Source organism: Sceloporus occidentalis, unplaced genomic scaffold (assembly GCF_023333645.1).
Source record: "Sceloporus occidentalis isolate IW3139 unplaced genomic scaffold, rSceOcc1.0.p SCAF_79, whole genome shotgun sequence".
Lineage (NCBI taxonomy): Eukaryota > Metazoa > Chordata > Lepidosauria > Squamata > Phrynosomatidae > Sceloporus > Sceloporus occidentalis.
This window is the reverse complement of record NW_028317059.1, coordinates 3,596,901-3,623,908: the sequence shown is the minus strand read 5'-3', so window position 1 is coordinate 3,623,908 and position 27,008 is coordinate 3,596,901. Positions and strand designations below refer to the sequence as shown.

The window sequence follows — 27,008 nt, the reverse complement described above, 5'->3', positions numbered from 1 at the left end:
CGCGATCATTGACTGGCTGACCTTACACTCATTAGGCAGTTGTTTTCACGGTCAGTGACTGACTGCATGTAACATTAGAATGGTTCTTTTACTTCCAGTGAAGATGGCATGGTTACATTAAAATGCAGCTGCAGGTTCCATTTACTCAAATGGTGTAAGTAACGGGCTCATCTCATTCACAAGGGTAATGCCAAGCTCATTTCACACATTAATGAAGGGCCACATCCTCTTTGTACACACTGCTCCAGTTATACTTACTCCCCCGACACGCTCAAAATGTTCTCCATCTTTTTGGAAATCAATGAGTTGCCCATTAAAGACCCAGGAAAAGGAGATATCCAGAGAGTGGTCATGTGACACTTGGCAAGGCAAGACAATGCTCTCTCCTACTGTGACATCCATACTGGAAGGGGGCACGAGTACTTGCGTGGGTTCTAAAAGATGGAGAGTAAATGTTGTCAATGATGTTCTAGATGTCACCAAATTCATTCTGAGCTCTGGGACTGATTGTGTCATCTCATAAAAACGGGTTCTTTCTCACCTTTGACCACAAGTGTCCCAGTACTGCTTGCAGTCCCAAAATGATTGCTGGCAGTGCAACTGTAACTCCCGGCATCAGCTTTGGTTAGGTTAGAGATCTTCAAGCTGCCATCATCTAGAAGTGAGACTCTGTGACGACAAATAGAATGAACTGAATACAGTAAGCGATATAACATCTAAATTAAAGCATCCTGCACAGAAAAGCACAGTATTAATGGGAGAAAAGAACATTTGTACCCTTGGTGTAGAGCAACATTAACATTACCAAATTGTGCTAGAAGTTATATTTGGGTGCATTTACTCAAACAATCTCTTTTCTCAGATACTTTACTTTTCCCCCACATTGATTCCTCTCTCTCTTATTCACCATGGCAATAAGTATTTCCTTTTGGCCATCTTCCCCTTTATCTGTCTTTTCTCAATATTCAACATATCTCATTCCCCTGCCTAGTTTTTAACACGTTTTTTGTTCCTCAAAAGCGTGGAACGATGATTACAAATCCTTCCCTATGGAGACACCCATAAGTCACCCTAGTTACAGATGTGTGGACAACTGGAAAGCAAATGAGGACCTGGAACCATTCCAGACACTTTTAACGGCAGAAAATTAACTTTTAATATAAATTATGCTTTGTATCCTCACAGTGTGCTATCCGACATGGTCATCAAACACAAATCAAGCTACTTAATGACAGTCGTATCCTTCTACACACATACTGAACCACAACAACGTAATCAAGTAGAGCAGGGGAGAAATTTAAGCTGAGAGGCAATGAATCACTGTTTATGTCCAGTATGACATTGATGAATAAGCTGCTCATATACATTAGCAATGAAACATTTGTGAAGATCAGAATAAAGAAAAATAAGCACCACAAACATTGTACGTTTTATTTTTTATAGCACTGGCCACGCTGGAAACCAATACAAAAAAACAGATAAAAATTTGCAAAGTTGGATAGTCTTTTTTAGTTGTTGCAAACACCTATGAAAAATTATTGAAGATGTACTAAATACCACTGTAATTATTTGAAAATTACTTTTTCTTATAATACAAAGTCAATTGGGAGGATAATTAGTTGTTGGGAAAATGTTATTGGTTAACCAATTTCAACAAAGGGGTTCTTGTCTTGCTAAACAGAGTGGTGAACCTTCTGAACACGGCTAAGGTTGTACCGAAAAAACAAATAAAATGTCCCAAAAAATGATTTGGTTTAAAAGTAAGGTCCTGTTTTCTATCAGTTAAGCAGAAAGATAAAAAATTCACATCCTGGCCGTTCTAGATCAGTAAAGCTTAGAAAAAGTAATTAAAGGAGCAATTAAACAAAGTTTTAGTAAAGAAAGGTACAATAGCTGCTCTCATTACATAATTTTTACTTGTAATTCGTAAATATTATCACATAGGTTTATTTATTATATTGATCTTCGGAATTTGTAGGATTCTGGGGAGGTAAAGATTCACATTTAAAAAGAAAATTCCACTTTTAATTTGATTGCGCAACTATTTAAAAATGGCAAAATATAGCATAATATCCAACGTATCCAATAATCCAATCCAATAATATCCAAAGTAACTGCTAGAATATCACTCTAATGCGCATTGTTAATATGTATAGACGCACACTGCATGATTTTATTTCTATACAGAATTACAAATGTCTTACATGGTCTGGCAGGGTTCCTCTAAACATCTAGCAATGGAGTGGGGCTGAATGATCACAGCCGTTATGCTGTTTGGAGCTGTCAGGGTATTTAAAGTAGTCAGACCCTACCCCAGCCCAACTCTGTATGTGAGGAGCAGGAGCTGGTAGCTCAGTTAGAAGGCTCGGTGGAGATGACCAAAGATTGGTTAAAAGTTGAATAAACATGGAATCTCACAGCATTTTTGGATTTTTAATACCCATCATCGACGAGCGGTCACTTGTCCTAATCTGTGCCGGATTAAGCTTCATCTTCAAATAATATAACTAGCCTGTGTTTCCTCAAATTGCAAAATAACCTGTAGACTTCTACGGGAAAACATGTCAAACTTTGAGCTTACGTGCTGAACACAAGCAGATGGAGGTTTGGGGGAAAGATTTCTTGGGAGAGACTAGGAGAACAGGAGAAACCTGATGAAGCAGATGGTAATGAAACAGCAGATGGTAAGTACAAAAAAAAATAGGATTGAAGAGTGTACCGGATCATTGGAAAGAAAATGAAGGAACTGAAGATTTTTCAGAAGAAGCATGGAAATTGCAAATCAGTACTTCAAGGAGAAGCCACTGAACTGCAATGAATTGAAGAGACCTAACAAGCAACTTCAGACAGTGATAAATGACTTCATCAGCTCTGTGAATGACGTTGGAGGGATTTATAATAATTCCACCAGGACAGGATAGATTGGAAACATAATGGGCAATCTTTAAGAGGAACTGCAATTACAGGAGGTACCAAACTCCATATAGATCTGAAGATCTAACTTTTTTAGGAAGGTTCTTTAGGGAGTAGAATGGGTAGACGTCTGTCAAAAGAAGAAGGCAGATGATCGGCATAAATGCTCTTCCTTAAAGGGATACAGTCAGAAATGTGTTCTTTTATGGTATTTAACTTTAATCACAGCCGTAATTATTGTAGGATAGTTTTAGATCAATGTAAATGTTACATTTTATGTTCTTTTCTTTCCTTTATTTTTTTTCACTCTGTTAAAAGAAGCCATTGAAATCTGACTGAGATGCTGTAGAGAATTGAAAGCTTGAGTGTCATCAGCTGCGTCTCTTTGATGATACATTGTGTGCGAACGGCCTTGTGTCACCTCTGTGTAAAACATCTGCCGAAGCAGTCCAACTGCGAGGTCTGAGCGGCAGCTTCCAGCACAAAGACAGGTCACAAGTTACCAAAAGCGTAAAAAAAAAAAGGAATATATATATAAATAAAACAAAAGAGTACTGGCTCTGTCCAATACAATAACAAGCTAAAACTTGTTCTTTTCATAATTCCCCTTTAAATGTACCTTAAAAGGCCGGAGATGTAAAATGGGAGCAGAAGACGTGGCAAAATGTGTGACCGGTGATTACAGGCACAAAGTATAAACGTATGAAATTGAAAAAATCTAATTTTCATTCCAAAAAAAAAAATCCCTGTTTACAATGGTATAATAAAGGTCTACAAAACATTAGTTATTTATCGAGGTGGGCCTTTGCAATGACAAAACATGTATTTTTTCTTTAGGCACCCCTTACTCTCACTTTTCGAATGTATTATAGGCTGGATTACTTCTTTTATATGAAAAACAATTTTAAATTACACACAAACTTCAAAATATAATAATTTGTGCTAATACTCTGGATGACAATGTATTATAAATAAAGCCCCAGGAGCAAGCTGCTAACAAAAACCACCAATAAAATTACATAAAAACCCTTACCTAGGCCCCCCTCGTAGCTCTGTCAGGGCCCTCTCCACTGGCTTAGTGGAGGGGGCCCTGACAGAGCTACGAGGTGGGCCTAGGTAAGGGTTTTTATGTAATTTTATTGGTGGTTTTTGTTAGCAGCTGGGTTGTATAAGGCAAGGGCAAGTTGGGAGAGATGAATGGGGGTTTTGGTGGTAAAAGTTACCGAAAGGTTGTTGGTTGTTATGTGGGTGTGGTAGGTTTCGAGCTTGGCCTATGGCTCAGAACCTGAGAGTGTAGGAGTATCTGGGTATACCCCCATTTGTCATGGGTTGGGTGGTGCTGGGTTATTATGGTATATTTTGTATGACAATGACTTTGTAAATTATTGTTAAAGCTGTGGACTTGTCCATCATATTTTGGTGTCTGCGTCTTATTGGGGGGTTGTATGGATCGACTATGCGCCTGTCATCTTAGTCATTCACAGGAGGCTCTTCTTTGCTAGAAATCACAATACGGCAGTTTATTGCTTTATAATAATTAAAATAGACGGTACGAATAATGCATATGAAGCTTCAGAATCCCACATACCTCGCCATAGTCTCACCTGGGGATTCTGGATTGGAGGCCACACGAGTAAGGAACGTGGTCAATGTACATGATGTACGTGGCTCACCACCAAACAACTTATCTAGTCTGTGTATTGTGTCCATGAAACGCACTGGGTATTGGTGGAAAGCTAGTTTGCACCTCCAAGATGCAAAGGGTTAATGGCAATGGCTTCTCTTGCAGGAATATTTTTTGGCACATTATTCTTGCTTTAATACCGAACATTTGTTGGGTATTGTTTGTATACTCTTTGATTTATTGCATTTCTGTTTGCAATGAGAGCTCTCATTATTTACTATTATAAAGCGTGTTGCAAACTCCCCAGTCACTTACCTTTAACCTTTTTTCCCCCCAAAATTTGCAAAGTTAACGCTTTCAAGCTTTAATGAAAGCTGTCACATTCCAGAAACAAAGCAAGTTAGTAAAAAAGTACGCTATGTATTTTGGTTAAATAAAATATTGATTTCAGAAAGCAGTTTGCTTTACATTCTCCTACTGAGATAATGCAATGATTATATATTTGATTTTCTAATTAGCCTACCTAGAATGTATTGTTAATACAGATTTTAAATCTTATAATGCTATTATTGATATAAATGCTATTTAATCTATCCCAAAACACAACAGGGTCCCTTTCATGTTACAACAAAGTCTGGAAACCATAAATTACCATCATTTTTGGGAGTGGGCAGGATGGCAGCCATTTTTACTTTTAGTGGAGGAATTTTTAAGGACACCTCGACTTGGACCTGTTGGGCCCAATTTTTGACCCTCTTTTCTATGGCGTCCTCACCTGGAAGTTTCTCGCAGCAGCTCCCTGCCCTTTCTCCAGGTGATGGTGGGCTTGGGCGATGCCTTCGGTTTGCACTCAATCAGGACGGTGCCCCCTACTTTTCCCAAAGTCACTCTCTTTACAAACGCTTTGGAGAAGTCAGGACCAACGGCTGAGTTAAGAGACAAAGAACACAGAGACACAGAGTTAGATGGCATATAAGTACCATTTAGCCTATATAGTCAGCCCATTTTTTCTCTATCCCATGTATGTTCAAACTCCTTTCTCGTATTAACCACTACTGACCCCCTGACAGTCTAGTTTTAGCCTATGACATCTTGTCCTAACATGGACCACCTAATAGCACGCCTTTAATCACCAAATAATATTTTAAATGATTACATGTTGAGAAACACTTCACTCAGTACAACGGGTATCTCTGTATCAGGTTCTTCTTTGCGAAAACACTTTTGATTATAGTAAATCTATATAAAACTCACTCCATGTACCAGAGATGACATCCGATTAAGGCACATCCTATCTTTGAGGCTCATTTAGCTCAAGAGAATGGCTCTGTAAAAGCCTTATACATCTTTATATGTCAAACCTTCTCTAGTTCCCCTGCGGCAATCAATGCATTAAGAGTAGTATTGGTAATTCCGCAAACAGTGCTTTTAGATATTGCTATATTTCTCTTGTCCTAAGTCCTAACATTTTTCTAATCATGATAAATGAACATTCTTCTTCTCGTCATTTAGATTACCTTTATAATTTAGAAAACTGTATGCAGCTGATCATTGGAGGTCACCTTCTTATTAGAGAAATAAGCCCATGCCATTGTCCACGTAGATAGAAATTGATATCATACTTTAAAAGGCTCACCTATAACCCTGAGCTCAGCGCTGGAATAAATGGTCCCATGTTTATTTTCAGCCAAACACTGATACATCCCCGAGTCTGAGCTATTCACAGAAGAGATGGTGAGGGTTCCGTGCTCAATCTGAAGCCGTCCCTACAAAACAGATGAAGACGAGGATTAAAGTAAGAAAAACAGTAAGGTTCGTATATAATTATGTGCTAGATATAAATGCTTAGAATTAACATAGAAACCCATGGGACATTCCTACAGGTTTGCATTCTGTTCCAAAATTATGTGAAAATGTCCCAAAAGTATGAAAGACGTTTGGACAAACAGAATGAGTCACAAGAGACAAAAAGAAAGGGGAACATTAAGGCTTTTTAGGCTTAAAATGCTTTTGAAACATCCAAATATCATGTGACCCAATTTAAAATACTATTTACTATAAGGATCTTCTCAATGTACCCTAAACCGTTTTATTCGCCCTCTGTACCAACGCACCCTATTTTCTCACTACTGGTTTATCACAAATCCCACCCTGACCAGTTTAATATTTCCATGCCTATCCTACTTTTACGTTACCTTCTGCCTATGATTTACAATAGAAGAACCAGTAAGGTAATAATCTAACTCGTTCTCTACTGACAATCTAACTCTACTTTCAGACATACACTTCATTTATACTCTACGCGACCTGGTTTTCTAATCAGGATGAGTACACTGAACCCCACGTTCCTTGTGTACCCTGTCCTTACTTTGCTCTGCAGACGTTGCCCATTTTTAAGCCAGACGTAGGAAGGTTTTGGTCTACCGCTTGCTTTACATTCCCACAGAATGTTCTCCTCGATTGCAATATGAGCATCGTTGATTTTCTGAATCCAATTAGGTGGAGCTAGAAAGTCAATAGTCAAAGGTCATAAAATAACATTGATTTCTTTATCACTTAAACCACTGACACCCAACCGCGAAATGCTTCTTAATCAGTAAATGTTTTTAATTCCCTTATGGAAATCAGCTCGGAACTGCCCGGGGTCATAACCAAATCAGTTGACTTCTTAATTATACAAAATGCAGCTGAATAAATGAACGCCATATGATGAACATGGAGAGGTTAGATGTTTTCTGAAATATCATAGCCCCGATTTATAACATTCTTTACATTTTGTATCTCATTTCATACCAAAATATGTAAGCTGCCCTCGCACCATGTTCTTCCCACGTGTGTTCTCAGCAACGCACTCATACGGTCCAGCATCCTCTTGCTGAAAATTGGGGATCTCCAGAACCCCACTGGAGCGATGCCTGCGAACTTTACGTGAGATTGGCTTCCCATCGGCTCTCCTCCAAGTGATTGTTGGGACTGGGCTACAGCGTGACGGAGAAAGTTGGGATGATACACAGCATCTGTATTTAAAATACTTTTATATCTTGGAGAGTCCCAGAAAAAGGAACACTATTACGAAGCTTGTGACGAGACACGTGATGAAAGGACCTCTGAGCTATTGAAGACTATGTTTACTCTCTAAATATTATCCCACCAAAAAGTATCACAAACATCTTAAACTAAGCTATCTGTGTGATGTTTGATCAAGAGAAAGTATATAGAAATAATAGATAAAAGATAAGGCCAGCGACTAAGAAAGTATTCATAAATTGGATACTTGATGGGCAGAAGGGTTCTTATCTGCCTACACATTCTATGTTTCTAAGATAGTATGCTTACCAGGTATTAAAGCAGTTTTGTATAAAGATGTAAACATAATCTTAAATAATATTATTCAGGGAAGGTTTTAGTAAGAAGATGAAGGTTGAATACATTTAACTTTGGTGCCTCATGTCTTAATTATGGAAAAACGTACTTCTGCCACCTCTTCTACTTAACGCTAAATCTTGGCCAGTACGTTGCCGAGGTTTGGTTACTATACGCCGGCTTCTCTTACCAAGGTGGTACTTACTTCCCCAGAGCGAAACACTCCAGCTTAACAGTAGACCCTTTTGCGGCTGCTACCGTTTCTGGGAAATGCACCTCAATTTTAGGTTCGTATTCTCCCATCACACCTAAAGGACATAACAGAGAAGGGATGGTCACTATGAAACACGTGTCCTTAAGTTATAATTGTATTGACTTATTTTGATATTTAGTAAGCCCGGTGCTAAAAATATTGCTTTACATGTGACCCCTTCTATTCCTCCTACAGAATATATACAATACGCATCATGATATATTCCAATACGTTTAAGCGTATACTCATTTTATGTATTCTTTTAATATACACGTCATTTGTTTTAAAATTGGTTTCAGAAAAAATGGTCCTTCGAGAGAAAATAGTGATAGCTAACAGAAAAATGTTAATAAACAAACAAAAAAAACACTTTTCTTTCGGAAAAAATATGTATTTTTTGTCTCTTTTCTTTTATGTTAAGGCTTTTTTATTTGATTAGATCCTCTTTGAAGGAGAATAGCAGACAAACCAGATTTACAATAGCAGCAAAGCATCCGCAAATGTATCAGAAATATTAATTTCATTTCTAAACAGATGCTCCTAATGGAATGAGTTGATGTTGCCAGACACTAATGAGACAATATAACATGTTAAATAAATCTTTTTTAACTTGTACTATTCAGGAAATATTAAATTAAAATTATAAAGAACATAAAATGAAAACATAAAAAGGCAGTAATTTTTTACAGCGAGCTGAACAGTAAAACTACAGCATTCCAGGCAAAAAATGTTTAATAACAAACGCTATTATTGTGTTTCTGTTTTTTTAATGGTTTGAAGCAAGTTGTTTGCATATAATCAGAATGGCTAGTGAGGGCCATATTTCCAAAGTAATTTTTATGCATTCTTAGCATAACAGAATTGGTAAGAATGACTTGTTTTGTATCCAGAAATGTGAGCCTGTATCTAATCTAATGTTTTATTGTATTAGTGTATTCTGTGCCCTTATTGCCTGTTCATTATGGGGGGGGTATGAACAAAAAGTGATTCTGGTACAAGTTGATTAGACCATCCTATTTGTTGCTATGGTGATGAGACCAGCTTTTTAAAAGTTTACTTTTTATAGTGCCATTTCTTTGTCCCGATGATGTCAAACTGTAGTGCTTACTGGATGCTGTACCGCTCTACCTGATTATGTCATACTGTGTTAACACCTCTAATATGCCCCTGATGTCAAATTGTATTGCTGTAAACGGTATTTTGGTTGTGCTGTACTGCATTACTGCATGTTGTATACAATGATGTCATACTGAATGTGTCCTTCTGATGTCAAACTGCATAACTGCCCACTGAGTCCTTCAAATTTCACATGATACTACGCCATGCAGTTCCTAGTGATCTCATACTCTCTTACTTAGTGACTGGTTCTGTTGATATCTATATCATATAGCAATATAGTTTAGTGCTGCCTGCAGGTAACTGTTGCCCCTACTGTAATAATACTTACTGTTTTATGGCGATATTATAATAATGTGCCACAAAATGCTGTATTCTACTGAAATCATATGTTATTACCATTATCATATGATATCATATTGCATTACAATCTGCTTATGTCATACCGCACTCTCAATACCATACTACATCACTGCCTTCTGTGTGCTGCGCAGTATTATTATTGACTTATCCTAGTGATGTTCTGTGATCACTGACTACGTACCATCCGTCCTAAGAGTCAGAGGAGTACTTGGTCCCAGTTCACGAGTGTTAGTCACCGTGTTGGTAACGACACAAGTATAATTTCCAGCATCAGACGGTTCGACTTTCGCAATGTAGAGATTGCCGGTCACCTGCGACACAAACCGACGGTTGTCCTGTTGCACAAACGGGGGGTACTCATTGAAGATCCAGGCGTAAACCAGTTCTGCATAAGATGGGAAAATCCATCAATAATTAGATCCATGCGGGATTCTTAGTGTTTAGTGCTCTTTATGCTCTTTAGTGAACATCTAGTAGTTCAATATCTATATATGGATTCTTATAGTCCCATGATCATGCTCACTCTTAACGGTTTCCTCTCATTGCTGTATCAGTTTTCCTTTTATTTGCTGTATCACCCGCTCAGTTCTCTTTGCCTCCAAATCTTGCCACCTTGAACTAACACCACCATATACTTTCCTTCTTCATCTTTCCCATGGCATTCCATGTTTATGAATCATTGTAGCGACCCTTGTGTAAGTAACTCCTTGATTCACTATTAACTTCTCTCATAAAACAACTACCCGTAACCCACCTGAATTGTAAATGATCGAGTTTTTAAATCTAAAACGTTTAAGAAGAATAGACCTCGTCCCGTGCACTCAGAGTACAGGTGCAAATTATAATTTTGTTAACGTTCCATCATAAAATGCATGGAACGCGTGAGTGGAAGTCTCCACCTACCTTTAAACCAAGACTTTCTTGATCCAGAGTAAGACACTGGTTGACCCTGAAAGTTCTTTAATAACTGCAGTCATGGTGCTGCCTACCCTGGATTTAGAAACTGTTCCCCTGGTGCTCTCATAAAAAGGATCACAAGGGTGATTTCATTTGTGCCATACGTATATGTCAACATCTGAATGTGGCTTACAAACAGTATTACCGTTAGATGTGTATAAAGATTAATGCGCACGGCAGCATGGCTGAACTTGTCTGATACCTTTGAATTTTAGTTGGATTTCATGGAAAATGGATGTATCAATAACACAGAGCAAATTAAAGAATGAAATACGGATTATTACCTCCAGAGTGGGCAGGGGGGCCGCACAGCAGCACCATCCCTTGCCCCTCTCGTACATACACTGTACTGCGAGTCATGGTCTGGAATGAGTCCAGGTCTGTGGGAGAGAAAAAACGGTGAGAATTTTACATCAAAACATGGCAGTCAAGGATATGTGGCCTTCAACTTAGAATATAATAATAATAATAATAAAAAAAAATGTGGAGCACCAGCAGTGAAATAAACATAATTAAGTGTTAAAACACCAAAAACAGGAAAAATGTATACTTAAGGATAGAATTGAGTAGATGCTTTAAAAAAGCATCCATACAATTATATAATTTAGTATATTTTTTTCCTGTTTTTGGTGTTTTGACACTTATTAATTATATTTATTTTGCCGGTGGCGCTCCGAGTTTTTTTTCTCATTAATTTATTATAATTATTATTTATTTATTTTTTCTTATAAATGTAGAAAAAGAGTCGCTACACTCACTTGTTGAGCAGCTTATTTATTTGTATATTGTTACTGGGTTATAATTATTTGAGTAGCGCCATCACTCTTTTCTTTATTAGATTAGAATACATTATGTCAAAAGGTACACAAAGGAGTAACCTAGCAGCTGTCCCCAATGTTTACATTCTGGGTCTTATAGACCTCAAGACTTCCCCAGAAGTTGTACTTCATCTGTTGCCCAACTATACCCATTTTCTGTCTTCATGGATTCCGTTTCCAAAATGGAATACAAACATTCAAGAGTCCAGATATTCTGTTAGGGCACAGAAATACATTCCAGTCCAAAGAACTTTATCAAGCCAGGATCAGAAAGATCTGTCGAATGAACGTTGCTTGCTAAGTACATAGTGTAATAAGCTATAGCATCCTTCTTTCCGAAGTATCTGGTTTCTCAAGCTGAGCCAATGTCACAAAGAAAGTTACACAGACAACACCGGGGTCACAAACCAGATTTATTGTGTTGTTCTGTGCAGCCTATTCACCGGCCGCTAAATAAATCACAACAATCGATAATTAGGCTCCCCTGTGTACCCATAAGATTTGGACAGGCTTTTGTTACATGATTAATGGGGTTGATATATCAAGACAACCTAAAAGTTCCTTTTCTTAGATAAATAGAGCCAACAGAACAACAACATTTTCTAAAGATTTTGACACTTATTGTTTCTCTAACACCTTGATATATATGAGCTTTTTGGGTCATGCTGTCTAATAGCTGCATATGAATTCCTAATATATTTTGTCTTCTTGCACCTAGTTCCAAAAAGCATTTTAACCACTGAATGGTGAAATGTGTGCACCTTATAACACAGGTCATTATACGTATTCGTGTAACTGATAAGGAGCCTTGATTGGTTAAATGTAGCAACACGTATTAAATAGAGTCACCTATGATAAAACCTTGTCCACCTCCTCAAAAAAGTAGTGAACTTACAAAAAGGACCACAAACAGGATTAAAACCACATGCAGGCGGAAAAAAGAATTAGAAGGTCTGAGAGCAATAAGACACTAATGTCACAATAAAATACACCACGGACAATGTCTCGTAATCCTGAAACCTTTCATCCTTATACTACAAAAATCTCCTATCTAGATTATGAATAAGCAATGTCTCTCCGTAATATAAACAAGTACTGGTCTTCTTTGCAACTTGACTTCAAGAATCTTCTGAAAACTTTACAGACGTCCATCACATTTTTTTTTTGATGTACTGTATATGTCCTGGATCTTGATGGACAAAACCAAACATACATGAAGCACTTGCGATAATGGTCAGAATATGGACAAAACCCAAAGAACCCTAAACTCCTGGTGGGACAACATCAAGGCTGGTCTAAAAATATGCATTTATCAACTATGTTTTAATGATTTCATGGATGAGGTATCTACCATACCTCAACATGGCTCCTGATCACCCCAGACTTCTAGAATTCCTCCTCATCACCATCATCACCATCTAGTTTCCTTATTATGTTATCCAGCAGCAAACACAAAATAGGAAACGCACAAAAAATCCCCTACTGAACTATAAAACTCTCGATATTCCTTTGTAATTAGCTATAATGGTTTATATTCTGTTTTACCATCCCCTAGCGACATATACTCTTCTGTCAACTGCAGCCATATCTAAAAGCGCATGAACAGTCACAAACATTGTTCTCAGGAGTGTCAACTATCAGGTTATCCATATGCATAAAGGAGCACATGTTTCCTCATATTAGAGTCTATTTACTAAGCACTTGGTGTTTTCAAGAGCTCTCCCTACGATGGAAGCCAATTCCGTGGACTCTTCAAACAACCTCAAGAGCAACTTTCTGAGAAAGAACTGAACCAAAAGAGTTCCTACTGAAATTCGGAATACTCAATCCAGCCGATTTGGATTCTTTTCTAGGCCTTCCAAAATTGGAAAACTATTTTGTAAGCATGACAAAGTTTCAGTTCAGAGTAAAAAAATGTTTTGCCAATTGTTAGAACATAGCGATTCATAATGCAACCTTAGGATTTAACCCTTTTGGTGCCCAGGGGATATGCAGCACATATATCACACTGATAATTACGTTTCTGTAAGTAACAAAGGATTTGGACAGGTCTTTGCTGCTTGATGAATGGTGTTGGCATATAAAAATAACCTAAAAGTTCCTCCAACTCCATAAATTGGGTCATCGGGGAGATCGAAGCAATCGTATTTCTTATTCCGTGATAAATTTAGAGAGACTAAACTGCTTGAGATATTCAGACAAGGTTGGAAAACCTGTCCACGACGCACACCAGTGAGCCATGAATTTGGGATTACGGCATTGTGATAATATGGGTATAGATTACAAATCTAAATTGTAGGTGTCCCTCGATGACGAGGTTAATAATTGGTGATCTAGACCATGAACACCCAATGGTCCATAGTTTTCAAAGATTAATGTTATACTTCTAACATATAATCCCCTCGTAAAGCACTCAAAAAAATCCCTTTATATTCTCATTTATTTGACTTTTTACAAAAAAAACTCAATAAAACGTGAATTAAAAGAAACAAAACATGTGGTAGGAGACATCTATGCAAGCATTAACCACCCCAGGAGTATTATATGTCTATTCTATTCACTATTTATTAGAAGCCTCCATAATTAGAAGCAATTCTGGGAAAACAATTTCATCGGAATGGATTAGTGGCTTTAAGGATACGGCTTCCAACGTTTTGACAATCATATACTACTATTAACGTATTCTTCCAACTATTAAGTGCCGTTATCCTTTTTGATTTATCAGTTACCGCAATACAAGCGGTTTGCTATCAATACCATCACATTTAAATTAAGTAGGTGCAGAAGGCAAACTCTTCATAGATTTAATTGTAAACTCCGGAACCCCGCTGAAGTCGCAGCCAAGTTCAGTGGTATTTTCAAAAAAGTCTATCTTCAGGATGGGGGTAAGGAAGGAAGGACTAAACTATGGCATGTAGAATATGGTTTTTATGGTTCTTAGCCACCCATATGGTACCACAGTCCACATTTGGCTTGCTGAGAATCCAGAAGACTGTAGTCCTCAATAGCATGGCTTCTGCATTTTGGAAATCATTGGTTTATGGATTAAGGTTTTAAGGTGTTAAGGCTTGTTGAGTTGGTGGAGCTGGGAGGATGGTTCATTACATTTTTTACATTGGAAAATGGTATACCGAGAGATGATAAGGAACACAAGAAGGGGTTTTTATAAATCAGTTACTTTGCATTGCAATGTCTAAGCTGTAGACATAATGAGGAAGATAAGGGGCCAATACGAATCATTGACCTGGCTAATAATCTTTCAATGAGGCACATGATTCTAATGAGATATAATCGTAATTTAAGAAGTAACAAGATGAAGATACGGTTTCCCAGTCTGACCTTTATTTTGATTTTTTTCCCAGAGTTCTAGTTAATTAGAACAAATGAGCTCTCACAAGATAGTTCTCTGTTTCTTCTCTTACTGTCTCGTCAGAGCCCTGTTTTACACTGTCTGTCTGTCGGTCCTGGTTTCTCCAGCTGTCGGCCGTTTTCTCTTTGCACCATGCGGTGCAACATGTGTCCCTCTCCATGTCCTGCGTTCGGTGTCACCGTGCCGTGTATATGATAACTATAGCACTGCTGGAACCCATGTCACCGTTGGAGATCTTTGGGGTGATTAGGTCCTCCTCGTCTGATTTGTTGATGTTAACTTATGCAGTGATTTAATTTGATTGTCACTGTGGCAAATATTTTCTTAATTAATTGACCCGAACACAATAACATGCTGATTATTTAATTAGTACCAGTCCAGAGAGGGTTGTGGGGGTTCAAGACAGAAAATTATCATTAACTCATTAACGAAAGTCTCCTAGCAACCCTTGCAATTGAGAGGAAAAATACAGGGAATAATGGTAAAGAGAAAAAAAAATAGAATAGAAAGAAAATAAGGGTGAACAAAGAGAAAAATACAAGCCAGTTGAAAAAATAAATAACAATAAAAAGACTGGAAGAGACACGCATATAGAGGGTGAGGAAATCACAGAAAAAAGTGTTGAGGATTGAGGGGATTAAGTGTCTGGAGCACAAGGTGATAATGGTATAAACATAATTAGAAAATAAAATGATTTTATGGATCTCTATATAAAGCCCATACGTACAAAGAAATGTACATTAGAGGAGAGATTGGGGAGATATGATCATAACCTTTAAATATATTAAGGGATTATAAGAGGGTATCACTTCTAATATATGACGAATATAAGGCAAAATTTGAATTTACAGAAAGGGTAGGAAACTAGGAACTATATGGAATCCAGTGGAGGTGGTACAGGCAAACAGTAAAGCTGTACTAATGTGAACAGTGTTTCGATATTGCAAATTAGATGGGTCAACTGGTTTCTTTCTAACACCGTAACATATTTTTCTGTGTCTGTGTGCATATAACAGAGAACTCACAAGCAAACTGAAGGGAGGCTTCCCGGCTGAGGATGGTCCCTATTGAGTTGGTGGCTTCACACTGAAATGTCCCAACATCGTGGGTCCGATCTGGAGGATTGATGGACAAACTTCTGTCTAGAACCCTGTACCTGTAATCCTGGGCTTCATCCAAGAGAGTCCCATTTACTCTCCATCTGAAGAACAAATGTTGGAGATCATCAACAGTGGAATGGGTAGCAAAAGACTGAATTGAGAAATGTAGCAGGCAGTGTACACGGCAGATCAAGAACCATATAGCAGATGATGTAAAAGCATGAAAAGAGCATAAAGAGATGAAAATGTTGAACATGTAGTAGTAGTAGTAGTAGTAAATGAGCAGCAGCAAGTGAGCAGAAATCATCGTGATAATAGCCAGGAATGGCCCACAGGTAGTTTACAGCAGACAATGTGCAGCAGAGAACATGTAGCCAGGAGAGCACGGGATGATTGTATAGCATGAAGTGTATCAGGGAATGAGTAGGAAGAGGAGACCAAAAAGAAGCCAATAGCAGAGTGCAGCTCGAACAAGAATGGTGCACAGAATAAGTGTGCATCAAGGAACGTGCACCAAGGAACATGCACCACAGAACATGCACCACGGAACATGCACCACGGAACATGCACCATGGAACGTGCACCAAGGAACGTGCACCAAGGAACGTGCACCAAGGAACATGCACCACAGAACATGCACCACGGAACATGCACCAAGGAACGTGCACCAAGGAACATGCACCACAGAACATGCACCACGGAACATGCACCACGGAACATGCACCAAGGAACATGCACCAAGGAACGTGCACCAAGGAACATGCACCACAGAACATGCACCACGGAACATGCACCAAGGAACGTGCACCAAGGAACATGCACCAAGGAACATGCACCACAGAACATGCACCACGGAACATGCACCACGGAACATGCACCACGGAACATGCACCAAGGAACGTGCACCAAGGAACATGCACCACAGAACATGCACCACGGAACATGCACCAAGGAACATGCACCAAGGAACATGCACCACGGAACATGCACCAAGTAACATGCACCACGGAACATGCACCAAGGAACATGCACCAAGGAACGTGCACCAAGGAACATGCACCAAAGAACATGCACCAAGGAACATGCAACAAAGGAACGTGCACCAACGAACATGCACCACGGAACGTGCACCAAGGAACGTGCACCAAGGAACGTGCACCAAGGAACATGCACCAACGAACATGCACCACGGAACGTGCACCAAGGAACGTGCACCAAGGAACGTGCACCAAGGAACATGCACCAAAGAACATGCACCAAGGAACATGCAACAAAGGAATGTGCACCAAGGAACATGCACCACAGAACATGCACCACGGAACATGGATGAAGTAGAGAGAGAGAAAGTCTACAGCATATATGTGCAGCAGGAAGCGAATAGCAGGCACGGTGCTGCAGGGAACGTAGAGAAGGCGGTATGCCAGCAGAATGTTTTTGTTTTTCTTCTTCTGGTTACCTGCTGACCCTGCTATGCACACTGTGTCCAAGCGTTATCACAAAAAGCTGTATTCGCTTTTATGCACAGGTTTGAGCAGCTAAATAATTCAGTTACATTATAAAAGCTTGGAGCGTTTCTCTGTACCGACAGAGATGGGTAGAGTCAGGTACAGAAATACTTCTTTATGTGCCTTGTGACGGGCTCTGTACTCACCGGGTTACAGGTTTGGGATGCCCTTGCACTTCGCAGACCAGCCGTAGCGTTCGGTCCTCTGAGTCCAGAGGGAAGATGAGATTTGCTGGTTCCTGCGTGAAGACCGGGCCTTGCAGAGTCAGCTCATCTATAAAGAAACAAAGGACGTCAGTGAGCGACACTGGCGGACCATTATATTACATAACGCTGCATGTATCACACAGGATTCCATGATTGACGGAGTAATAATGGTTGGCACAGCAAGAGGTGTAGAGATATACCAGGCGACGCAACGTCAGACGGTGATGGCAGATGAAAAGAAGTGACATAAATAAACGAGGGTATCACAAGTAACAATGAATGCATGTGGTACTAATAACAAATGCTACATAAGAACACAAAGAGAAGGAAGACGCCAACTGGTGAACGCTGAATGTCACATGATGCATTATGATGCAAAGAGACATATTGGATGAGCGGGGGGCACTCAGGTAATGTTGGGTGGCATGAGAATGATATTTTAAGATACAGTATGATGCCTGATGGGAAGTGTCAGAAATCTGCTGGAGAAAAAAACGTCAGGAGACAGCTACAGCACCATGTGAGTCAGTTTCAAAATCCTTGCGTACTCCCACAGGTACGCATTTCTGTTTGTCCTCATATGTGCACAGGTGACTCTTTAATGAGCACAGATCTTATAAAAAAAAGACACTGATTCATTCACCTCTGATCACCTGAGAAGAGAATATACTGGCTGGAAGGGGTTAAAGAAGAAGATTGAGAAACTGGCGCTGCCTTGCTCCTCGGGGACGTGTTGTTCTGATGTGGAAGTGGCATAAATAACAGGACTTACACGAAAAATAAAGGCCAGGACACTTGGATAGGGTGTGAATGTCAAATATTGATGCCCAGGAACTTCCCAGGATCGGTGACCTGGAGCTCTACACCTCCTTCTCCATATAGGAGCTGGGTACCACCAGTGCTGTCTTGGGGCGGCATGATTAGCTGCACAAAGTAACATGTCCACATTTTAAAAAGGATTGGATGGAGCCAAACATCATTAACCTCACCCTGCAAATGACTTAAATACCTGGCAATAAACCCAGATCCTCAAATATTTAATAATAATATAATAATATTTAAATAATATTTTAATAATAACATTTAAAATTCTAGAGGGTACTGCTTCCATTTTTTAACATATTTCAAACCACTAGAAATATAGATGGGATATCGTGATAGTAAATAAAATTATGGCGGCTATCCCCTATAAACCACTATGCCTTTGTTGAAGCAGACAATAATATTATATCAATGTTCTGATGTGGCCAGTGTGATGTGTTCCTGAAACTAATAACTCTTCCATTAATTAAAAAAAGAGAGACACAGTGTTCCCATTAATGTGTCTCTTTATAACTTTGAATCCTTAATATTTTATGTATGCATATTTACAGAGAATAATGAAAAAAAGCTTGAAGAGCTTCCCACTTGTAAGATGCTCCGCTCGATCAAATACGCAGAGCCATGTTCTGCTGTGTAATAGGATCTGAGCCATGTGTTGCGCAATATTCCATGCAGGTGTGTGGAGCTCTGCACAGTGACCTGGTCTACGTGAAATTGTGGATGTGCTCTGCGTGATGCCCCTAGGGTAAAGGTTTAGCAGAGAAGCTGATGCAACACTTAGCAGAGGTGTCAAGAGTTGTGGGGGCAGCTTTCACTCCCTACCCAGGGGTGGAATAAACACTGTATAATTGCACCTTTGGGGCTGTGATGTCTCTGCTACCTTGGGGACACGTTGTTTTGATGTGGAAGCGGCACGCGCACGGTGGGAAAACTGGAAATGTAAGATACAGTATAACAAGCTGTGTTTATTCAAAAGCACAAGAAGGCATGGGGACAAAGACCATGGGTTACAGACAAATCATAGTTTCCAGAAAGGGTAAGAGTAGAATGGAAGGGTGAGACAAAAGCTGAAGAAGTTTTATGCAGAAGGGAGTCATGGTGGGGATTAAGCCCTTAATGACAAAGACCCTACATGTAGAGGCTCAAAATGCATTGTTTTCAATGGGTTTAGGGACCGCCCATTGTCTTAAGGGGTTAATATAGGGTGGCACTGTCCAGTCGAGGCCCATGTCTGGTTGAAAATCCCATAGATCATATTGTGTTACATACTAAGGATTTATTACTGTTTGGTCCAACGTAAAATGTGGTCCCTATCCACTTGACATTAGGGCTACACTGATGTAGAGCTGGGGGGGGCTACCACTATTCTGGTAGAGATTTGTGCATATGATAAAAATATGATAACAAATATGAGAAAGATTTGGAATACCTTCATACAACATTTAATAAAGTAGACATGAAGGCTGGGTGACCTAGGACAAATCCAAATCGTTTGGTCCAGTAGGAATAAATGTCAGGCTACAATGAGACAAGAATGTCCTGATTTAGGATAGAATACAGACAACACCGTATCACCCGTGTCTCTCTATAATGCTGTAGTAGGTTCTCTATTGTTGCTGCTGCTCTGGCCCTCTGGAGCTGGGTCTCTATCATCGGTGTCTCTCTCTATAACCCTGTGGTAGGTGATATTGTGCGACAAGATGTCTGTGCAGATAATGAGGCCTCACAAAACAAAACAACTGCAACAAATTTCATACAAGGGAAATCAGAGTCCTTTATAATTTAAGTCTTATTTTAAGTACTAATATAAATTCAACCCTAGCAAATTAAAACAAGACGAATTAATTGGATATGTAAATGAGATTATCTGGTATATAAATCTAATTACAAACCAATTTGCTCTAACAGCAAGGAAATGAACAATGTATTCCCCACAAACAGCATCTGTATGTGTGCGGTGTGACACAGAGGACACCATCGCACTGTGTCTGACACAAACTATACACTGTGACACCGTTGTACATGTGAGATACAAGCATCAGAAGCGGTAAAAGCAGTGAGGGAATCAAAAACAGGCGTATGGCTCCTGAATTTAAGGCAAGAACGAAGGCCTGATTAAGGTCTGAGTTAAGGAAAAATGGACAGACTATATAAGAAATAGTTTTTGTATGCTGTTACATTCTGTTAGTTAACAATGAACATGTATATGATAAAATCGAGGGCTATGCAGGAAGATAAACCATAGAGTAGAAGCAAAACCAGCAAGACATTCAATGCACAAGAGCAACGTATGATCTGCCGGGCAGAGGGCACCACAGCACACTATATGGTGACACACTCCAGGACAGTATATGGTGACATACTCCAGGACAGTATATGGTGACATACTCCAGGACAGTATATGGTGACACACTCCAGGACAGTATATGGTGACATACTCCAGGACAGTATATGGTGACATACTCCAGGACAGTATATGGTGACATACTCCAGGACAGTATATGATGACACACTTCAGCACACTATATGGTGACATACTCCAGGACAGTATATGGTGACACACTTCAGGGCAGTATATGGTGACACACTCCAGGACACTATATGATGACACACTTCAGCACACTATATGGTGACATACTCCAGGACAGTATATGGTGACACACTTCAGGGCAGTATATGGTGACACACTCCAGGACACTATATGGTGACACACTTCAGGGCAGTATATGGTGACATACTCCAGGACAGTATATGATGACACACTTCAGCACACTATATGGTGACACACTCCAGGACACTATATGGTGACACACTCCAGGACAGTATATGGTGACACACTCTAGGACAGTATATGGTGACATACTCCAGGACAGTATATGATGACACACTTCAGCACACTATATGGTGACATACTCCAGGACAGTATATGGTGACACACTTCAGGGCAGTATATGGTGATACACTCCAGGACACTATATGATGACACACTTCAGCACACTATATGGTGACATACTCCAGGACAGTATATGGTGACACACTTCAGGACAGTATATGGTGACACACTTCAGGGCAGTATATGGTGACACACTCCGAGAAAATGTTTATTGTTTAGAAAAGGAGCGATTCTGTGCCAAAGTTCTAAATGTGGAACAATCACCACAGCAACGAATTTAATGGAAACAAAGAAACAGAATTTGATGGCAGATAAGAACCATTCAGTCTGTCTAGGCTGCCTGTTTTTCCTGATGTAAAGACTCAGACAGTCCTTGGTCTTGTCTTATCTGCCACTTTCTCTGCTCGTCGCCCCAACATTAGCTGCCTTACACCCAGGATTTATAATTAGACCCCAGTGACCTCCATGTGCTGCGAGATAGAGATAATACACACATTCTAGCAGTATGTGGAATTAAATGGTGGGTCAACATAGAATAAAATATAATATTTGTTTACTTAGGCAGAAACACATACACATCCGGAATATAAAAACCTATCTGTGGCCAGAAAAAAAAAACCGTTTGCAACCGCAACAACAACATCAATATACCACAATACATTTTAAAGGAGCTGTTCCACTAACTTTGCTATCTAGCCTGTTAAGCAAATAAACGCTCACAAAGCTATTATTTTATTCTTTCCTCTGAAGGTTTAATCACACAAAAACAACACAGGAACTTTTAAGAAAGGTTTTCTGGGGTTCTAGGGTATTTTTATGTGCATACTAAGACATATTGGACAATTCTATGCTTCCAGCTTTGTGGGAGCAGTTTGGGGAAGACCCTTTTCTATTCCAGCATGACTGCCCCAGCGCACAAAGCAAGATCCATAAAGACATGGTGGGAAGGGTTTGGTGTCAGAGAACTTGACCGGCCGCACAGAGCCCTGACCTCAGCCCCATCGAACACCTCTGGGATGAAATGGAACGGAGATTGCGAGCTAGACTTTCTTATCCAACATCAGTGCCTGACCTCACAAATGCTCTACTGGATGAATGGGCAAACAGAAAACCCCCAAATCTTGTGGAAAGCCTTCACAGAGGGGAAGCTGTTATAACTGCAAAGGAGGACCAACTACGTATTAATGTCTATGTATTTAGAATGCCATGTCGTAAAAGTCCCTGTTGGTGATAAGGTCAGGTGTCCCAATACTGTTGTCTATATAGTATGTGTACATATATATATATATATATTCATAATCCAGTACCACTAGTAGCACCTGGATTTAAAACCTTGCATATCAGGGCAGGTAACTGTCAGCTCACTTTAAATTCTAACATTGAATACGTAGTCTGTCATTACCAGGCCCTGTGAAACATTACGGGGCACACCGACCAAAAGCTGAGAGGAGCTTCATGTAAGACATCACGTGGAAAAAAAACTACTGTGCCACAGGGTCACAGAACAGCAAAGATCAATGTGGGCCCCATTCATGAAAAATAGATAATAGCATAATACGGTAAATTGATTTTCTTGAAAAATCAAACGGATATTGCTCAAAGGACGCTCACAAGTATAACCTCTCACTGTTCATATCAGAGTTGGAAGTTCTTTACCAGAATTATATTATTCTTTTTTCCTCCTACATGCTATTTATAGTTATACAGATACTCATGTATATACACATTATATGTCATTGTTCTATACTTTAGTAATAGTAACATTGACAATGTCAGATATATTTGCATATTAATAGAAGTTACAAAAACACCAATGAGCCGTTAAATAGAGCTGCCCTCAATGGGGTCAACAAATTAACTAATTTTCACTCCAGCATATTCAGCCCCACGTACCCCTCCCCTGTGGTTGGAAGATGGACAAAATCTGGACTACTACATTCAAGCTATTTATATAGTCCATGTATAAGAACCCAGCTCTTTTCTGATACTATTCGCACATTTTAATAATTATGTGCACTCTGTGACTATCTAAATAGGAAATATTTATCTAGCATGAAATGTGTGTATCTGCACAGTCAGATTACAACTGCAAGGCGACATACGTTAATTGCTAACTAAGCACTAATTGGGGTCAGTTGCTTCAGCCCAATTCTTTCACCCATAAGAGAAAATCTAAGCAATGAATCAAAACACTTAACACCGTTTAAGGGGTGGTAGGATTCCCTCCCTACAGCCGAGAATGATAACTGATTCTCCAAACCATGAACACTTGATAAGATTATAAAATGGTCTCAACTTCTCCAGCTTCCCATTTCCGATTCATTAAAGGTGCGATTCTACCTAGAAGTTTTTTCCCCCAACTTTCTAAGTACTACTTTGGTATATATGGTTAAAAAATATGTAGTTTTTCTTTAGTTTTTTTGTTCAAAACAGGGCATCTTAATTTGTTCCCTCTGCACTGCTCTGCTCTGGCCGCTTATCGGTTTCTCACATCACAGAAGGGCTGTTTGCTTGAAGGTCTATTACCGTATTTGCTCGATTATAAGACGACCCTGATTATAAGACGACCCCCCAAAATCTGAATATTAATTAATGAAAAAAAGAAAAAGCCTGAATATAAGACGACCCTATAGGAAAAAAGTTTTACCAGTAAATGTTAATTCATGTAAACTATGTGAACAATTGTTCGTTAATAAAAGCTATGATTGAGAAAAATTTTGTTTTTGTTTTTATTTCCTTTTTTCAACCTGCCCCCCAGTTATGCACATCTGCCCCCAGGCTTGCCACTCTGCCCCAGAAATGCCTTATACCCTCTAAATGCCACTGTGCCCCATGATATGCCTTTTAACCCTCTATATGCCACTGTGCCCCATGATATGCCTTTTAACCCTCTATATGCCACTGTGCCCCATGATATGCCTTTTGACCCTCTAAATGCCACTGTGCCCCATGATATGCCTTTTAACCCTCTATATGCCACTGTGCCCCATGATATGCCTTTTAACCCTCTATATGCCACTGTGCCCCATGATATGCCTTTTGACCCCCCTATGTGCTACTCTGCCTCCAGAATTGCCTTATACCCCTATATGCCACTCTGGCATTTAGGGGGTTAAAAGGCATATTATGGGGCAGAGTGGCATATAGGGAGGTTTAAGGCATTCCAGGAGGCAGAGTGGCGCATAGAGGGTTAAAAAGCATTTCTGGAGGCAGAGTGGCATTAAGGGGGTTAAAAGGCATTTCACAGAGCACTCTGCCTCCAGAAATGCCTTAAGGCCCCCCCCATTTAACACTCCCTCCCTCTCCCTCCTCCAAACTTACCGGTGCTTCTCAGTCCCTGGTGCTTAGTCCAGGCAGCATGTAGAGCTCTACGCGCTTGAGCGGAAGTTGTCTACGTGAATCGCGTAGAGCTCTACGCGCTGCCCGGACTAAGCACCGGGGACTCAGAAGCACCGGTAAGTTGGGTCTCTGGTGCTTAGTCCGGCCAGCGTGTAGAGCTGCGGGGGACCTGGATCTTAGTCTCATAGTCAGACTTATTTGAGGTCTGATTATAAGACGACCCCGATTATAAGACGAGGGGTATTTTTCAGAGCATTTGCTCTGGAAAAAACCTTGTCTTATAATCGGGCAAATACGGTAGTTTAAAGGGGGCTTGAAGTGTTTGTAAGAAGTCAGACTACTGTGATGTAATACATAGTATCTTAATAAACCTTTTAACACAGTTTTATGTGACAGGGACCATTGAGGAGAGAAAAAAATGACAGGTTTCTTTTAACTCTCATTACAAGATGTGGCTTTTATCGGATGATATTCTATGAGGCACTCTAAGTGGAACAGCATCTTTAACCAATAACCCTTATACAGGGAATTCTGAATGATTCAACGCATAACACAAAGTTTTGAAGAATAAGTGTGGTTATGCATTCTCTTCTCTTAGGTTTGCAGGGAAGTATTTTCTCCTGCCTCTAAAGCAAAAGGACCTATTGTCGGCTTTTAATTTGGGGAAGAGAACATCCTTTTCAAAAATCTATTTTATTAACCCAATAAAGCTTTGAAGGAATACGGGAATGTTACCTTTCTATTAACAAAGTCTGTGAATAATTTAAGTGCTTATTGTTAGTCTTGTTTTATTTCAGCACCATGGCCAGGGTCTGTGAAATGAAGAACCAGAAGGAATCTTATCCTGGCCACTAGGTTCAAGGTACCATTGTGATTAGTGCCCACAACATACTCAGGTTCCACTGCTTACTTGCTCTAGACAGCTATCTTAATTTGGGTGGTTAAGTACAAAGCACACAGAATGCAAGAAAATAACTGTCAGTGATCTGTGACCGAAATTAGTAGATTATCCTCTTACTGTATCTGAAAAGCAGCCTGTACAATACACTTTTAATTTACTGCTTATGATTTAAACCCACAAGATCACCCATTGGGATTATGATGGAAAAACATGTTCTTTACATTAATGGAATATTAATGTTTCAAAATGAAAACATCTATTGTGTTTTCTTCTTCCAAGAGAAAATCATTTTCTTTCCCTCTCTGGGACCAGCAGAATTAAGAACGTAGAACACTTGTGGTTCTTCTTGACCTGGTTTCTTCTAAGAACATTCAGCGAACTCGGTATACATGGTGGCTTTCACATATTCCCTTGTTTACTAAAATATGAGTTGTATATGCATTGTGGTTAGGGTAAACATTCCATCTCAGATTTCTTAACTATTATTTAGGTCTGAACCAAGAATTGCCAGTTGGCCCTTAAATTGGATGGAATTTCTTGAAATGTTATCTTGCCACATTTACTATACGCAATGAAGGACTAACCAAGCTAAAAAGTTTCATCTTCCCGCAACTCACCTAAAAATCCAGTGAATTAGAGAATAAACCCCAAAGTGAGTAGAAACAAAGAGTGAAATATCTAAGGTTCTCCAACCAAAACTGGAGAAGAGCATAACTTAGACCAAAATAAAATGTATCTGTATCCTTTGAAAGCTGCTTCTCAAATGAGTATTAAATCCAGCTTTTCTGTCCAACATCACAGAATAATGTTCCACTACTTAAGGCAGGTTCCATGAGATGACATACAAGATGCCTTCAAAAGAGGATAGGTCACATTGGTAAGCCAGAAAGCTTTCCAAGTTATCAAAATGTAAATTGAACAGGTAATATGTTGATGCAGGAAGAAATCCTTTTTTTTTTCAAGACTTGAAGGATTATTTTCCTATTCTGTATCAAAACTAATAGTATCTTCAATAGGCCCTTTTTGTTTTTCGATTTGTCCGGATCAACAGCATAATAACCTAGGAGAACCTGAATAAGATTTCTCTATTTTAACAACAAAAAACATGTAATTGGCAAAAAAAAAAAAAAAAATTACCCTGTGTTTGGATTCATTATTGTACACATTAAGCCCTATTTTATACAAAATCACATTTTATTTTAGATGCTAAAGAACAAGATGAATCAAGCCAAAAACAAAAAGACCGACTTCATGTATTGAATATTAACTGCTGTTAAGGACTGTCTCGCTATCTTAACATCCTTTGATTAATATACCTCTAAGAGAATTATGTATTAAAGGAACATATTTATCTCATGTAAGCTTAGAAAGGGAAGCCTGCATTTTCCTTAAGTATTCCTTTATTCACAGCAAACTGTGTGGCTTTGCCTACCGTATGCTTATGTTTAACCATGTCTTAATTCAT

The 27,008-nt window shown here is 39.3% G+C and overlaps 1 protein-coding gene across 1 annotated transcript in view; it reads right to left on the bottom strand.

Annotated features, from left to right (window-relative positions):
* The window catches only part of LOC149285453 (contactin-4-like), a 53,618-nt gene that overhangs the window by 14,496 nt on the left and 12,114 nt on the right, over window positions 1-27,008 (bottom strand). The window contains exons 3-14 of the mRNA XM_089495377.1: window positions 18,960-19,150; window positions 17,529-17,655; window positions 15,803-15,978; window positions 10,874-10,969; window positions 9,814-10,017; window positions 8,106-8,208; window positions 7,331-7,515; window positions 6,906-7,042; window positions 6,174-6,303; window positions 5,313-5,463; window positions 542-669; window positions 259-434 (exon numbers count right to left, since the gene is read on the bottom strand). Of these exons, the coding sequence (XP_089351503.1) occupies window positions 259-434; window positions 542-669; window positions 5,313-5,463; window positions 6,174-6,303; window positions 6,906-7,042; window positions 7,331-7,515; window positions 8,106-8,208; window positions 9,814-10,017; window positions 10,874-10,969; window positions 15,803-15,978; window positions 17,529-17,655; window positions 18,960-19,150 (1,804 nt within the window). The remainder of the gene's footprint in view (window positions 1-258; window positions 435-541; window positions 670-5,312; window positions 5,464-6,173; window positions 6,304-6,905; window positions 7,043-7,330; window positions 7,516-8,105; window positions 8,209-9,813; window positions 10,018-10,873; window positions 10,970-15,802; window positions 15,979-17,528; window positions 17,656-18,959; window positions 19,151-27,008) is intronic.